The sequence below is a fragment of the Chenopodium quinoa genome, unplaced genomic scaffold, assembly GCF_001683475.1.
Source record: "Chenopodium quinoa cultivar QQ74 unplaced genomic scaffold, ASM168347v1, whole genome shotgun sequence".
In the NCBI taxonomy this organism is placed as follows: Eukaryota; Viridiplantae; Streptophyta; class Magnoliopsida; order Caryophyllales; family Amaranthaceae; genus Chenopodium; species Chenopodium quinoa.
In genome coordinates, this window is record NW_018743381.1 from 177088 (window position 1) to 195002 (window position 17915).

General features: G+C 41.6%; 1 protein-coding gene across 1 annotated transcript; it reads left to right on the forward strand.

Annotated features, from left to right (window-relative positions):
• Positions 1-5331: 5331 nt before the first annotated feature.
• On the forward strand, positions 5332-7886 carry LOC110738189 (zinc finger MYM-type protein 1-like). The gene is made up of 4 exons (XM_021918563.1): positions 5332-5727; positions 5859-6533; positions 6657-7290; positions 7564-7886. Exons 1-4 carry the CDS (start codon positions 5332-5334, stop codon positions 7884-7886), a joined length of 2028 nt encoding a protein of 675 aa, XP_021774255.1.
• The last annotated feature ends 10029 nt before the right edge of the window (positions 7887-17915 follow it).

Consider the following 17915-nt stretch of genomic DNA (forward strand, 5'->3'; position numbering starts at 1 on the left):
TACAATCTGGGCTCTATTCCTCTTCTTTAAATTGGGCTGGAATCAAGAGGCATTGAAAAGGTTTTTTTTTTTTTTTTTTTTTTTTTTTGGCGGAATTTTGTTGTGGTTGTTGTTTGAAAAAACACTACTCCGTAATGTTTAGTTTGGCTTTGGCATGTGGTAACATTACTAATATTGAGAGTGAGGGATACTCAAGTGGTTAGAGCTCCTCTTCCGGTTCCAATAGATCTTGGGATCGATTCTCATCACCCGCTTTTGTGGCTCTCTAAACACCAAAAAAAAACATTACTAATATTTTCATGTACATTTATAAGAAGAAATGGAAAATGTCATAGTATGGTCCATGGCAATTGGCAATGCCAGTTCACTCCAAAGTGGTATCTCTTATGCTTCATAAATTTTATTTGAGAATGTGGCCCATTAATACGACGTATGATAATTTCCTTTAAAGTTATATATAAATGTATTCTCATCACCATCATTTATTACTCTTTAGCAAACGTCTAATAAAAATATAGTATTGCAAAAATACAAAAAACTCATACTATTTTATATATCGTGCTTGTTGATGGTATTGTAAATGAATATCTATCAACAAGCACATTACAAAAACATACCTAGAAAGACAAGGTAAAATTCAAGTAATAAAGTACTCTCGAACATTAATCCAATTTAAACCATATGAGCATAGATAGAGAGGGAAAACCGAAAACATGGGCCTACTTATCAGTCCCAAAAAGAATGAGATTTGAATTTTCTGTAAGCACCAATATGAAATTTGGCACTAGGTATAGAAATTCAGCACTACGTACATAATAATAAGATATAATGCAGTACGATTTTGATAATTTTGAAAGAGATATCAAGCAACCTTCGTAAAAGGGTAACTATGTTATGATCCAATAATTATAGCATTTTGTTTATATATGTAAATAATTGAAAATCTATTTTATAAAATTTCTTGTAGTGATTAATTGGGTAAGATTTTGATGATAGAAGTAATGACATAAATAAATTGGACAAAAATTTGTCTGAAATGAAGATGACAATCAACCCAAAGCTAAAGTTGGCAGTTTCTTACTTCAGTTATCAAGTGGTGAAGTAGTGAACCTTCAAATACATCCTTTTCTTTTATTATTGTGTCACAATTTGTTAGCTTTTTATTAGGCCCCTATACCATGACTCTTAATGTGGCCCTAGGTTTTTAGTAAATTTTTGGTCATATTGTGCCATGCATTTTGCACACTCCTTTGTTTTCCCTTTTCATTAATTAAATTATGACTATGACTTTTTGTATTTTTGCATACAAATAGAATTTGGTTGGGTAGTAGATGCATATAATCCCAATCACTAGCAAATGAGAAGTCTTTTTCAATTTCTTTATAAGATGGATGAATAATTGAGAAAGCTCAAGTCGAGTACTGCGTAATTCAATGAAGATCTATTTGTTTCGAGGAGTAATGTACTTCATTCGTAATGTATCATTTAATTAGGAAATTATCTGGATTATTAGTAATCCATATTTTGTCAAGAACAAAGTCTTAGATATGTAAGCACGTTTGAATATGTAAGCATGTTTGAAATGCTTGATGTTGATAACACTCTAATATACTATGAATTAATCAACAACATGTTTTAAACTTATGCTACTTTCACACGTTGTAACAATTTTAATACTACATCCGTTTAATACTATTTGTGAATTTAAAAAAATAATTTAATAAATATATAGTACCCAAAAAATTATAACTAATACATAATAGAGGTAATATATTAATAAGCAATAGTTTTCATATATGTCTTACAAGTTTAGAGGAGGAGCTAGAATAAAGGTAATTGGTGAAAATAACACTTGGGTGAGATATTTGTTTCTCCAAAATATCTACCTCCTATTATTCTCTCCTGTGTCAATCACCAAGCCTAGTGTTGCCCCTTTCATGTGCCTAGCCCTTCATAACCACCCCACTTGCCTTCTCGTTCCTAACCACCGTCTCCCAGAATGGTAATTCATTCGAGTCTTTGCTTAGCTTAGCTCTTTCATATTCTTCTTTGGTGTTGTCTCCCTCATCGAGGCCGTCTTTCTTCCCTTTCTATATTTTTAACGCCCTACCACAATAAGGTATCGATCAAAGAGGGAGATAAATTTTGTTGATAACTTTTATTAGTCTCATCTAATGTTTGGTTCTACCAGCTAACTCGAACTACTAATAAAAATGGTGATCGATATACAAACAGTTGATCAGTCTAGTTAAGTGAAATAACATATAACTCCTTGCCAAGCAAGGAATTTATGTTTGTGTCACTTTAATAATCTAATTGCACACAAGGTTGAATATTTTACACTTAAAATGCAATAGAAATAAAGTTATACCTAGGGTGAGATAAAAGGGAGTGTTTCAATTAAACATCCACATCGATGCCAAAACTAGAGTCTCCCAATATTTTGTTCTCATATTCACAATATTTCAAGGCATAATAATACTACAATTTGTCCATTAACTTTAATTAAATTAAACAAAAGCTAGAATAATTTCATTTTTCTTATGAGATAAAATGGAGCCCACAAGAAGTGTATAGGCATACTGGCATAGTGATGTAACGTAGATGCAACATCCTTTAACCACTAAAGGCATGCCACATGGTAGGCACCAACAATTTTGATGCTTTGTGGGACCCACCCACACTTAAGCCTTCCATCTTTTTATTTATGCTCTTAATTAAATGAAATTATATAAAGATTAATGTATGGTTTTCAATGAATTAAGAAGTGGACCATTGGCCACTTTATTTAGTTGTCAATTTCAAAAGATTATTATAATAATAAATTAAGTGGCTACCTAATCAAAGGTTTAGTCGAAAAGATGCAATGCCATGTGCATTGTCACTTTCTAAATTATCACCTACCTATTCATCCTTTGTCTTCCTCTACAATATATTTAAGCATGAGGGTTTCAATTATTAATTTTAAAGTCACCAATTTGAGGTGACTTAATCTAGGAATTTTATTTATTTATTTCTCTTACAAAAATTATTATTTGGAAGAAAAGGGTAAGTCGCAACCATACTTTCTTTAAGTGGAATAAAAGCTTCCACTTAAGGAATGAATGTTGAGGCTTAAAATGTGGATTTGCATTTGAATTGTTGAAGTTAAATAGCTTTAATATTGATCGAGACAATATAAAAGAATGGACGGAGATAGTATGCATATACTCAAAACAAAATAATTAATGTATCAATATTGTGTACGTAATAAATTTATGCTCTGTATTATTTTAAAAATGAATAAAGTGCAATCAATTTTGTAAGAAATTTAGTTAAACTAACAAATGAGATTTATTTCTCAATAAATATTGATCTTTTATCGATCTCTACAATCTAAACCTTTTTTTTTTTACTTGTAATATTTTTTATATAAATTAAGCAACATAACCTATATATTGATATGCTATAAATCATTATTATCAACTATAGAGGAACCTATATATGTGATATGCATGATTATATAAAATGAAGAGAAAATATATAACAGCACAAGGGGTTATTCTAGTAATTGTACAAATTAAAGTACAATTACCAAATCATGATATTAATGCAAGTACATCAAGAAACTTGGAACCGTAGAGATAGATATGGATGTTTGTCTTGAAAATGATAATGAAAACTTGCAACCTTACTCAAACTCTAACTTAAGTTTCATCTTTCATGATCAACTATAAGATAATGACACATGCAATGTTAATTTAATTATTATATGATGTCAATGTCATTGTACTCTTGTGATTGCCTCCAAATTATATTTGTACTATAAAATTCAGACATTTCCCATTAATTAAACTGTAAATAGTAAGGTGAAAAGGGTATGAACCACCATATAATTAACAAAACCACCAAAACTGCTATGGATCATATGAGGAGTAATACAGATTTTAATTTTATATCATAATTTGATAAACTCTTAATAGAGTAATTAATAATAAATCCGAATGAGGTTTTCATCTTAACCTTCTACAGTAATACTTCGTTTTGTTTTGGATAAACTCTATATAACAACGAGAAAATGCTAATTCTTCTTGCAGACTAAGGAAGAAAAGGAAATGAAACAAGAAACTGAAAGGAGTAGCATGAAGATATAAAAGAAAGTAAAATGAGATGCATGCATGGCTATTTTTATGTAGATTATATCTTCAATTACGGAGTGTAATTTTATGAGTATGTAAGTAATGTAAAAAGTTCGTTCCTTATCTTCGACCTATTTATTTCAAGCTTTTCATGTTTATTTGTGATCACCATAATTTAAAATATATTCTCTTTATTACCTTATTTTTAATAATTATACTCAGTGGCGGACCTACACGTGTGTACACTGGGTCACGTGACTCAGCAGTGCCAAAAAAAAATAAAAAAAAAACAAGAAAAAACAAAAAAACAAGAAAGAACGGCTGAACGACAAAGCACAAAGGCCCAAAACGCGTGAAAGAAAGAACGGAAACCTCACAGCCCTAAATCCCTCTCTCGCAATCTCGCATTCGCCGCTACTAGTTCGCCGGAGCAGCCAACCACGCCTGAGCAGCCTACCTTCAGTCTTCACACGTTCATCCGTTCGTCCCCTTCGTCGTTCAAACAACAAAACGGTGGAATCGTGGTTCGTCGTTCATCCCTAAGGCCCGACTCGGCCGACTGCCCGACTGGACGGCGCCCTCACCCCTCGGAATCTCAGATCTACGCCAGTAACACCACCGAGCATGGCGAGCAGCCGTCTGTCTAGCACGGACCACCGAATCACCGATTGAAGGATTTGAACTTTGAAGGCAGGCGCCAGCAAGCAGTGAAGCAGCAAGGTATTTACTAATTTACACCTTTTAATTTGTTTTGTTAATTATAAATTTGTATAATTTTAGTCATTTGATTGATTAAATTGAACTGAATTGTTGATTTGTTGTTCATTTTTGTGTTAATAACTTAATTAATTATAATTTCAGATTTTCAGTCATTTATAAATTATAATTTCATAGTCTTGATCTCTTGAAAATTTGAAAATTGAAATTGTCAAAATGACAGGTTGTTGGCCTTGTTGCTTGTTGTAAATCTTGTAATGTTGTTCATTGTGGATTTGTGGTGTGGATAATTTGTGGTGTTGAAATGCAGAATTGTTGATTAGGTGGTCATTTGATTCAGATTTGATTGATATTTGAATGTATTATGTGTATTCAAATGAATTGAAATTGTGTAATGTGTATATATGATTGTATAAATGAATTGCTGATTTTTTTTCGTAATTGCTTATTTGCTTAAATGATTTTCAGAATGAAGCGGAAACGTACTCCAAATAAAATGCAGAATATCGCTAGTTTCTTTGCTAAATGTAATCCTCATCCTCCTAGTCAACAAAATTCTTCTCCAAATGAACAAATTTCCACTCCACATCATACTAGTGAACAACATACCTCTCCCACACACAGTTCACCTCAAATTTCCCCTCAAAGATCACCTCATAATTCCACTCACAACTCCCCTCAAAATTCCACTCACAACTCCCCTCAAAATGAAGTGGAACACTCTAGTCCTCTTAATGCTTCGGGAGATGGTGTTAGATTAAGTGAAAATGATCTTGCCAATCTTCCTCACGACCCGGGATTGAGAAAAAAGATGAGTGATTTCCATCCTGATGATAGAGACTTAGTGAGGATAACTTACATTCAAAAAGGGCCATGCCAACCTAAAAACCATGTATTTCCTCAAAGACTCACTGCCCCTAAAAAACGTCGATTTTGTGTGAAGTGGTTTGAAACTTGGGGTTCTTGGCTGAATATAGTGTGGAAAAGGATGCTGCCTATTGTTTCATTTGTTACTTATTCAAGGATGAAAATGCATTTGGAGGTGATGCATTTGTTACTGATGGTTTTCGATCTTGGAATAGATTAGACATACTAAAAGCTCATGTTGGTAAGCACATGAGTGCTCACAACAATGCCGTGTTAGCTATAGATTTGTTCAAGAAACAAAAGTCAAGCATCACCACTGCATTTTCAAAACAAAGCAAGGAGTCTATGAGTAACTATAGGAAGCGATTGGAAGCATCAATTATTTCTGTACAATGGCTTTTAGTTGGAGCATTGCCTTTTCGAGCTCACGATGAAAAAGAAACTTCTTCAAACAGAGGTAATTTTCTCAGACTTTTGACTCTTGTTTCAGAACTACATCCTGATTATTCAAAAGTTTGTTTGAAAAATGCTCCTGGTAATTGTCAACTTACTTCTCCGGTTGTTCAAAAAGACATCATAAATGCATGTGCAAAAGAAACTACTAAAGCAACACTTGAAGATCTTAATGGTGGTTTTTTTGCTATTCTTGCTGATGAGTCGGCTGATATTTATGATAAGGAACAAATGGCTCTTTGTTTGAGATATGTAAATAAAAAAGGAGAAGTGTGTGAACGTTTACTTGGTATTGTGCATGTTGGGGATACAACTTCTTTAACTCTTAAGGCTGCTATTGAGTCATTATTAATTCAACATTCTTTGTCTTTCTCTCAAGTAAGGGGTTAGGGTTATGATGGGGCTAGTAATATGCAAGGTTCAATTAATGGCCTTAGAACCTTAATAGAGAAAGAATGTAAACAAGCATACTTTGTTCATTGCTTTGCTCACCAACTTCAGTTGACTCAAGTTGCACTTGCTAGAAAGAATCCTGATTGTGCTTGGCTCTTTAGTGACATGCTTGCTCCTCTCTTGAATTTTTTGGGTTGCTCACCAAAGAGGAAAGAATTTCTTTGTGAAAAACAAGCTCAAGCAGTTGTTGATGCATTATCCCTAGGTGAACTTGAAACGGGTTCGGGTTTAAATCAAGAACGGGGGTTAGGAAGACCTTGTGACACCCGTTGGGGTTCCCACTTTAAAACACTTGTAAATGTTCTTGATATATTTCCTTCAATCCTTGGCTCACTTGATGACATTGCTAAAGCTGCCGAAGCAAAATCTATGGCATATTATTTTAACAAAGCACAAAGTATTATTGGTTGGTTAATGACTTTTGATTTTGTGTTTGTGGCTCACTTAATGGTTACTATATTTGCAATTACAAATGAGTTGAATGTGGCTTTACAAAAACATGATCAAGATATTGTTAATGCAATGGCCATGGTTAACGTAACCAAGGCTAATTTGCAAGAGTTGAGAGATGAAAGATGGGATTCCTTTATGGAAAAGATCTTGTCTTTCACAACCAAATATGAGATTGAGGTTCCAGATATGAATGCGACATATGTTGTTCCCGGGAGAAGGATGTTTAGAGGTAAGCGTCCGGGAGTGTCAAATCTTCATCATTTTTGAGTTGAGGTGTTTCTTTTATTGTCATTGATCTTAAGTTACAAGAGCTTGAAAATCGATTTCCCGAGATAAGTAAAGAACTTCTTGTGTGTATGTCTTGTTTTAGTCCAGTTAATCAGTTCTCTTCTTTTAACAAAGTTAAATTGACCAAGCTAGCAACATTCTATCCAAATGAATTTTCAAGCTCGGAATTGATTTACTTTGAACACACACTTCAAAATTACTTTGTGGCCGTTAGATCGAGATGATGAAAGGTTTTGGAATTTGAAGAGTCGTAGTGAATTGTCAAAGAAACTCGTTGAGACGGGATTGTCCGAAACTCATAGTAGAGTATACTTGCTTTTGAAGTTGGTGTTGGTTCTCCCCATTGCAACGGCAAGTGTTGAAAGAGTGTTTTCTGGTATGACGATCGTGAAAGATAAATTGCGTAATAGCATGGGAGATCAAATGTTGAATGATTGTTTGATTACTTTTCTAGAAAGTGATTTGTTTTCGAATGTTAAAATAGATCACATTATTGATCGATATCAAAATATGAAAACTCGTCGTGAACAATTGTAATAGTTTATTGTACTATGTGATTGTAATATATTATTTGTAGTACTTTTAGTTTGTAAGATGAATTATTTATGTACTATTTGGTTGTAGTATATGTTTCGGGGTTTTCTGATGTCCTGCGGGAGAGTTACAATTCCGAGACTGGAACCGGACGCCTGTACCTGCAAAACAAACGGATGCTCCGGATGATTGGAGATCCGCCTCCGACGGTCAAGTTAGTACTTGATTAAGGAGTAATTAATGCGGAAATTAAAGTGATTGGGTCTCTCTAGGTGAGAGTGTTTAATGTGTGTAATATGCGTCCTCTCCCTTAAGGAGGATTAAGGGAGGTATTTATAACCTCGGGAAACGTACCAATCTAGGTTTAGGTTAACCTTGGGCTGATTGGGCTTCCCTCGGAAGTTGGGCCTAGGTGACCGGCTTCTCCATTAGGCATGGAGTATGCCACATGTCATGACATAATAAGTCCAGGGTGGACGAATAAGCGTGTGCCACGTGGCAAGCCCTGAGAGGTCCTACTGGGGGACACTTGGCAGGACCTGATTGGCCCACGTGGCGCATTCCGATTGGTGGGAGAAAAATCCCCTAATCATTTGCCCCTCACAGGTGGCACGTGACTGGTCACGTGTTACCTGTGACAGGTGTCGCCCTGTAACAGGCGACGACCTGCTACAGGTGTCACTCGGCGAGAGGCCGAGAGATTCTCCCGCCAAAATTTTGAATTCTGGAAGTGACCCTTCGCCTTCTCACTTCGCCTATATAAAGGAGTGTTGACTTCGGTCATTTTCACACTTGAAAACTTTGTGAGAGAACATTCGGACCCCTGAACTTGCTCTGACATTTTGGACCCTTTCTGCCTACCGCCTGCTCTGACAAGCCGACTGCAAAGGATTTTCAGAACTTCATCAATCGTCACTCGTTCAGGTAACCGTCGGTTCTCTTACTCTTAATTTTCTCTTTACTTTATTCTTTTTTGAAATGGCACCACGGAAGCACACGACACGACCTAGGTTAGTGATCAACCGGTCACCGGGGACGGCTGAATCTAGGACTAGGAGTGTCGCCTGCCCTTTTCTGGACCCATCTTTGCCCTTTATACAAAGTCCGACTGTATCTGTGTCTATGCAGAGCATGATGGCCAGAACAAAAAAGACTGTCAGGATCTCAAACTCAGACGGCTCCTCCCACAGGGTGCCGATTAGTGAAACATCTGACCAGGCGCCAGATGTGGAAGTGAAACAAAGGGGCTTGAAATCCGGCAGTTCTGAGGGAGGAGTCAAAGTGACCCCTTCCCATTTTACAGTTGACAATTCTATATTCTCTCCTGCTCCTTTTAAAGGAGAGAAGGCGGGCCCCTCCGGGAGAGGGGAGGAGTCGTCCTCTTCGGACTCGTCAGAGGACGATTCCGAGTCTAGCTCTTCTGGCCATGCTTCTCTAGACACAGAAGAGAAAAACAGTCGCCTACAAGACGATTGGGCGGAGCCATCCGCCTCTCACCGAGAGCAAAATACCCCCTACTACTGCACGGTACCTCGGGGCCGGATCACGGCCATGCAAGAGAAAGTGGAGAGCTTTATCGCAAACCACACAATGGGCCCCGGCTTTTTAGTGTTTGTGCCGGATCCAGAAGAAACAGTCGTCTGGCCGGCTGGTACCAGTTATGATGGCGCCTGCTTTGGCTGCTACGAGGCGGCCATCAAGGCTGGGCTGCGCTTCCCACTACATCCGGTTGTTCAGCGGATCTTGGATGGGTATGAGTTGGGGTTATGGCAGTTAGCCCCGAACTCCTGGGTCAACGTACTCGGCTATGTGGCCGGGTGCGAACTGCACGGGGTGGAGCCGAACTTCGAGGCTTTCGCCCACATGAACTACCTCAGCCGGACCCCTAAGGCAGGCGGTACCGGCTGGTATCAATTGACGAGCCACAGGGGCTACCTCATGACGAGAGGTAAAGCAAACAAATGGAAGGACTGGCGGAGCACCTTCCTTATCATTGAGAGTTCAGACACAGAGCTGAACAAGCGCTTCAACAGGTGGAACAGGAACCCGCCCCTTCTTGCAGGCGGCCGCAGCATGCCGCCTGTTCCCCCCAAGGCTAAGAAAGAGATCTTAGATAAAGGACTCTTCAAAGTAGAGTCGAAGGTGAACTCTACTTCAGGGGTACGAGAGCAAGTACCCCTGCACTGCGTCCCGAGCTTCAAATGGCTCTACGACGAGTACTTTTTGGCCGCCTGTGGCCTCAGCAGTCGGTGCTCAAGAGGTAGCCGGCCTGTCGAATACTCTGTTGTTCCGTGCATTTCTTGTTATGACTTTTATTAACTTTGCTATTTGTTTTTGCAGCGGACGCCATGAGCAAAATTACCACCTCCAAGACTGCGGCGGCCATGTTGCGGGCCTCCATCATGCAACAGTCTTCAACCGACTCCCCCAACAAGGGGGCACCCTTGGTGGGCTTCGAACCTTTCACCCTCTTTTTGGAGTTGTGTTTATGCATATACTGACTCTTTTCTTCTTTTTTAGACGGGCGCTCCAAGAGCTTCTTCTTCCCAACAGTCGGAACCCAAGGCCCGGAGGACGACTGTTGCGAGCTCTCCTGGTTCTGCCAGGAAACATGCGGCGGCTGAGAAACAGCCGGCCACTTCTTCTAAAACTCCAGCTGGGCCACCTAGAAGTATGAAATTGTCCTTGTAAATTTTAGACTTGCTCCCTCCTTTACTAGGTCTAATCCGTTTGTTTATGCTTGATGCATCCGGCCCTCAGGAGCCTGACTTGGTCGAAGTGGCCAAGTCTATGATCAAGGTCGTACCTCCAGCTGAAAGGGAGGCGGTCAGGGGTGTCGGCACCCTTGACCTAGACGGGATTGCAGGGGTCCTTGCTGAGGTATACTTAGCATATTTTTGAGTATTTGAATTCCAGGACGCCTGTTTTCTTTTTTGTTTGGAAAATGACGCCTGTTCCCCTTTTTACTTAGGCCCTGCTCCGAGTGAACGGCCTTCGCAAGGCGCTTGACCGGAAGAACAAAGAGGTAAAGGCTGCAAAAGCTATGGCCGCCTCTGACTGTGATAAGGCAATGTTTCAAATTGCCCAAAATGAAGTTCTGACAATTGATATTCTTTATTATCAGGCGCAGGCTACCGCCGCTATCCGGGCTCAGTTAGAGGCGGCCCAGAAGAGGAATAGCGAGCTGGAGGCGACCATCAACAACCTCAAGACCGAGCTGAGACCTCTTCGCCAAAAGATGTCCTCATACGAAACCTTGGAGAAATCCTTGGCGAGCGTAAAGGAACGCCTGGTGACCCAGGAGAAGAGTCTTACTCAGGAGCTCTCGGAAAAGGCCGAGCAAGAAAAGAAAGAGCTGGTCCGGGAGATGATGGAAGACTCTGCTCAAATCCAGCGCATGACTTGGGGCCGCCTCTTCCCTAATGCCGACTTTGCCTCCTGGGAAAAAACGTACCGCTAGTGTTCTGATAGATATAATCAAGAGATCCTGACGGCTGCTGAGGAAGAGGCGTTGGAGGAGGAGGAGCAGCCGGTAGTGGCGCTTGTGCCGCTTGGGGGTAATGCATCGAAGAAGGATGCAGCTGAAGCCGAGTCCAGCAAAAAGAGTGCTGACCAGGCGGCAGCTGCTAATATTGAAGATCTGCCCCCTTCATAAGCTTTATGTCTTCTTTCCCCGGCCTGCGTGCCGTTTGTTTGTATTTACCCGGCCAGGGGGCCGGGGCTCTGAATATTTTTCCGGTCTTTAATAACCGGCTTCCTTTTAATGAATATTTTTGTTTTGCTTCAAATTTGTTTAAGTATTGAATATTCTGATATCCAATTGTACACTATACCGACTGTTTTACATGGCCGATAGTTGCAGACAGGTACGGATAGTTAGTCACGCCGCCTATGCCCCTGGACGACTGGTTGTCTGTTTCCAGGCTAGACGATCAGTCGGCCATTTATCCAATCGGTATTCGAACCATTTTAAAGACTGGATCCCCTTTAGGCAGGCGGTCCTGTCATTTGTAAAATTAACCAAGTAGGAAAGTGGTTTCCTACTTGTCATGTTTTTAGGCTAGAGACTTTAGGCCGTCTAGGCCGACTGTTCCCCGCCATATTTAATCTAGTGTGAACAGGTGTTGTATGAACACCTTTTTAGTTTCATACTAAATTTTTAAGGAGTGACCAAGTAAACATGATTGTTACCTAGTCGCCAAGTAACTGAGTAGTAGAGGTATCAAGCGGTGGGTACCGGTTGTTCCCCTTTATTCGCCAATGTTTGTTGGCTTTTAACTCATAGGTTGTTAACCTAGCAGGAGTAGTGGTTGAGAGCCCCTGTTTGCTAAAAACAGGCGGACGACTCATACCTTTTAGGCTCCATACTAAGTTTGAGAGAGTGACTATGAGTTAACTTTGGTGTTACTCAGTCGCCGTCACTCATGCTTGAGTAGTAAAGGTACCAGGCGGCGGAGGCCGGCTGAACCTTTTGATTCGCCAATGTTTGTTGGCTATTAACTCAAGAGGTACCCCCTGCATTTATCCCAAGTAATACAGGCGTTCATCTGACTCAGATGTCAACTGCTACCACTGGTTTGGTTAGTGATAGAGTTATCCTTGTCTCAAAAACGGCTACGTGGTTGCCCTTGGGGACAGTCGTATAGGTGCTGTGTAATTAGTTTATAGAGCAATGTTCCACCCAAAAGGGAGCTGCTCTCTGCGACGAATTTCATCCGGAGGGATGCCGCCGGACGCCTGCTATGATGTTGGGACAGGTCGTATTAGTTTGGAAGATTGGATCAGTTGGCTTGGCGCCTGGTCTGATCATTCGGCATGTGGCCTTGGTTAGTCCTTTGGTGGACGCAGATGCTAAGTAAGAGGAGGGCAGCTGCCAATTTAGGCACAGGGTCGGCCAGGCCACCATCATTTTTAGCTAAGTAAGGAGGGTGGTTGTCTGTCTTGGAATCGACTGTATGTCCAGACGACATGCCCCTATGGTGACAGAGTAAAATATTCAATGGAGAGTAGCCGACTGTAAAGGTACAGGCGGCATGCCCCTCTGATGATAGAGTAAAATACTCAATGGAGAGTAGCCGACTGTAAAGGTACAGACGGCATGCCCCTCTGATGATAAAGTGAAATACTCAATGGAGAGTAGGCGACTGTAAATGTATAGGCGGCCTGCCCCTCTGAATCAGTATCAAGTATTGAAATCATTTCAAGTGTTAGAGCAGATGGATCACCTAATTCCCTTCCATAAATGATGGATGGTGTTATTAATGAGAGTCGGCTGCTTTCATAGCTACGAGACTTCATTGTATAGGGGGCCGGCTACTATTCATGCCGCCTCTCTTACTGTCACACAAATAAGTGGAGGTAATCCCTGAAGGGAGACGGTCTTCAATTGGTTACTGACTATGCTGCCGGGTTTAATAACCTTAGGCAAATTTTTTTTATTTTTTTTTTTTAAGAATAAAAATTAAACATGGAGAGTAGCCGACTGTTTGTCAGTAGGCATGCCCCTCTTAAGTAAAAATGAAAACTGAGTATGGAGAGTAGCCGACTGTTTGTTAGTAGGCGTGCCCCTCTTAGTACAAAATTGAATATCAAGTATGCAAACTTTTATTAAGTAGCCCTTGACTATTTACATCATTCAAAAGAAATATTTCTTAAGATTATCTACATTCCAAGTTCGAGGCAACGGTTGGCCGTCTGGTGTTTCCAGACGGTAGGTACCGTCCCTGACCTCTTCACAGATTCGGTAGGGTCCTTCCCAGTTGGGAGTTAGTTTGCCAGACTCATTAGCCCTTCCAACTGCTTCCATTTTTCTAAGTACAAAGTCCCCCACTTTGAGTGGACGCCTGTGTACTTTTTTGTTGTATGATCTAGTCATTCTCAGGCGGTAAATTTCATGGCGCAAGACAACATTGCCCCTCCTTTCAGGAAGTGAGTCTAATGCTAGGCGCATGGCTTCCCAGTTTGCCTCTTCGTCATATAGCATTACTCGAAGAGTCGGCTCGTAGTGTTCTATTGGAAGAACAGCTTCCGCACCATAAGTTAGGAGGAATGGAGTTTCTCCAGTCGCCCCTTTTTCAGTCGTCCTAATGGCCCAGAGAACATGTGGTAATTCATCCGCCCATAGGCCGCCTGCTCGTTCAATCTTTTTCTTGAGACCGTCTGAGATGATTTTATTAAAGGCTTCTACCTGGCCGTTTGCTTGTGGACGGCCGACAGATGCAAAGTAGTGTGCAATTCCTTGGTCACCCAACCAGCTTTTGAGAACAGGCGTCTCAAATTGGGGAACATTATCAAAAACCATAGACATGGGAACCCCGAATCAAGTGATGACATTTTTCCAAATGAATGAAATTACATCCTTCGTCTTGATTCCCTTTACAGCCTCCGCCTCTACCCATTTAGTGAAGTAGTCGACGGCAACAAGTATGTACCTCCTTCCGCTTGTAGCAGGCGTATATGGACCCAGAATATCCATGCTCCACTTAGCAAACGGTAGTGGGCTATGAATGGTAGTGAGGTCAGTAGTCGGACGGTGAATTAGTTTGCCAAACCTTTGGCACTTGTCACATTTTTTCACCATCTCCATCGCATCTGCTTCTAAAGTAGGCCAAAAGTAGCCCTGCCGCCTTGCCGTTGAGCAAGCGTCCTACCGCCTATATGGGAAGTACAGTAACCAGAGTGAAGATCATCTAGTATCTCTCGCCCCTTTTCTGGAGTAACACACTTTAACAAGGGTCGAAGGTACCCCCTTTTGTGAAGTTCTCCCTTTATTATTTCAAAACTGGTTGCTCGTTTTTTCAGTGCTGCCGCCTGTTGATGATCATCCGGCAGGGTACCATTTGTCAGATATGCCCTGATTGGATCCATCCAAGTTGAGCTTCTGTCTAAGATTCCAATAGGGTCTTCCTCAATGCTTCTCCTCTCCATTACTTCCCAAAAAACAGTTCGAGGAGTATCACAGGAGGCGGATGATGCTAATTTTGAAAGTGCATCCGCCTGGTTGTTTTCTAATCTCGGCACTTGGGTCAGATGGAAATCCTCAAGGGAGCCGACTGCTTGTCGGACCTCCTGTAAATACTTGATCATGGCCGGATGGGTTGCTTTGTATTCGCCATTGTACTGACTCACTATCAATTGTGAATCGGAACAGGCGTCTATTTTTCTTGCCCCTGCCGCCTTGCACATGCGGATTCCGGTTAGTAAAGCTTCATATTCTGCCTCATTGTTTGAGGCCTGAAAACTGAAGCGTAGAGCATACTCGTACCTGTCGCCCTCTGGCGACTGACATATGACGCCTGCTCCACAACCATTTGAAGTAGAGCTTCCATCCACATATACCTTCCAGACTTGGTCTGGAACTTGAGAGTCAGGAGGACGAGTCATCTCAACAATAAAGTCAGCAAAGGCTTGCCCCTTCACTGCTTTTCTAGGCTCGAAGGTAACTTCAAGGCTCTGTATTTCTATGGCCCATTTGATCATTCGGCCTGACGACTCCATGATGGTCAGTGGCCGCTTGATAGGTTGGTCTGTATACACGACGACTGCATGTGCCAAAAATTAGGGCTTCAATTTTTTAACAGCCATGAAGAGTGCAAGACCAAATTTCTCCACTAAGGGATACCTCAACTCGGCATTTTTCAGTACGTGACTGACAAAGTAGACCGGGAGCTGACAGCCGTCTCTTTCAGCAAGGAGAACAGCGCTTAACGCATGATCAAAGACGGCCAGGTACATGTAGAGTACTTCTTTGGGCAAAGGGCTGACCAGCCTCGGCAAGGAATGCAAGTGAACTTTCAATTTCTGGAAGGCCGCCTCAGCATCCGGCCCCCATTCAAACCTTGCCTTTTTCTTAATTGCCTGGAAAAAGTATAGGCATTTGTCGCCTGATCGGCTTAGAAGTCTTCCCAAGGCCGCCAGACAACCTGTTAACTTCTGAACCTCTCGGATGGTACGAGGCGACTGCATGTCGATGACCGCCTGCACCTTCTCAGGGTTCGCCTTTATTCCTCTCTGATTGATAAGGAATCCGAGAAATTTCCCAGACTCAACTCCAAAGAAACATTTCCTGGGATTGAGCATGACATGGTGCCGCCTGAGTGTGGCGAAAGTTTCTCGGAGGTCCGACAGATGATCTTTCTGAAGTTTAGACTTGACAATCATATCATCAATATATGCCTCGATATTTCTCCCAATCTGATCAAAGAACACAATGTTTATCATTCGCTGGAAAGTGGCCGGGGCATTCTTAAGACCAAACGCCATGACCGTGTAACAGTATAACCCCTGATCAGTGACGAAGGTCGTCTTCTCCTGATCTTTCTTCCATAAGGGAATTTGATGGAAACCAGAGTAGGCGTCCATAAAGCTCATCAAAGCATGGCCGGCTGTTGAGTCGACCAGGTTATCAATTTTAGGCAGAGGGTAACTGTCTTTGGGGCACGCCTTGTTTAAGTCTGTGTAGTCTACACACATTCGCCAGGTGTCATTCGGCTTTTTAACAAGCACCACATTTGCAACCCAATCTGGGAAGTAACATTGCCGAATGAACCCTGCATCAAGTAATTTTTTAACTTCGGCGGCTGCCGCCTGACTTCTTTCTTCGCCATGGTTCCGCTTCTTCTGCCGTACCGGCTTCTTTTTCGGATCCACGGCCAGTTTATGTACCGCCAGATCATGACTAATGCCTGGCATTTCATGGACTTCGAATGCAAAGATGTCCTTGTATTCTTTCAATAGTTTGTGCAAGTCGTAACCCAGGTCCCTTAGAGCAGTCGTCCCAACCTTGATTATTCTGTCAGGACGCGAGTCATCTAAGATCAGGTCCGTATGCTCACCAGCTGGCTGAGGGCGGAATTCATCTGACCGCTCCTCTGCCAATGATTGCTATTTTCTGTTTTTTCTTGCGGCCCCTGTCTGGGATGCCTTTCTCTTCTTACCGCCTGCTTCTTGAACAGGCGCACTCTCCTTGACATTGCCAAGGTCTATTTTTCCACCACTCGACATAGTGGCCATAACAGTGGGCTTGACATCCGAGAGATAGCACTCTCGGGCCATCCTCTGATCTCCCCTTAGGGACCCGACTGTTCCATTATCCCTCTCAAACTTGAGCAACATAAGAGATGGGATTATAACAGCCTTGGAATTATTCAGGGTTGGTCGTCCCAGAATCATGTTGTAGGCCGAGAGTTCTTCTACTACCAGGAACCGGACTAACATGTGTCGTCCTTCCCCTTTTTCGCCCAGGCGGATGGGTAAATCCACTCGTCCCACTGGGTGGACTCCTCCTCCTCCAAACCCTACTAAAGGGTGGGATGCCGGATGTATGCAATCAGTCTGATATTTTAGTTTCGACAGACATTTGCTACTGATGAGATCTGAGGAGCTTCATCTATGAGGATTCGGCCAACTCTCTGGTTGGCCACTTTACATTCAATAACGATAGGGTCGTCATGCGGCCCTCTTACCCCTCCTAGATCTTCTTCAGTGATGACAATCTCAGGAAATGAATATTTGGAGGGCCGTTCTTGGTGAACGGAATTTACATCTAACTGTATGATATTGTCTTTGTTGCCCCTAATAGTGGGGCCGCCTCCTGAGAAGCCGCCTGCAATGGTGTAGACGACTGCATCATCTGTATTGGAGTTGTCGGCCTGTTGATTCTTTTTGGTCGACTGCTTTTTCGAGGAAGTGTTCCCCGTAGATTTCTTGACATAAGTGTCAAGGTCACCTTGCTCAGCCAGGCGGTCTAGATACCGCATGAGAGTGATGCATTCATTGGTGTGATGACCAACATCTTCATGATAATCACAGAATTTTTCTTGGTTCCGATTGTTTGCAGAACCCTTCATGGGGACCGGCTTCTCAATTGAGATCCGTCCCTTGATTTCCTTTAGGATAAATTGGCTATCCTTGTTAAACACATACTTTGGGGAGTATGGTTTGAATTCTTTTTTCTTCTTCTGGGACGGCTGTTTAGAGGAATCAGTTTCCCAGACCTCTTTTCTCTTCTCGTCTTTGTTTGACGATTGCTTC

Coding starts and splice junctions, on each gene's coding strand:
- LOC110738189 (XM_021918563.1), top strand. CDS start 5,332: ATGCAGAATATCGCTAGTTTCTTTGCTAAATGTAATCCTCATCCTCCT. Junction 6,534..6,656: donor ATTCTTTGTCTTTCTCTCAA/GTAAGGGGTTAG, acceptor CACCAACTTCAG/TTGACTCAAGTTGCACTTGC. Junction 7,291..7,563: donor CGGGAGAAGGATGTTTAGAG/GTAAGCGTCCGG, acceptor TGTGGCCGTTAG/ATCGAGATGATGAAAGGTTT.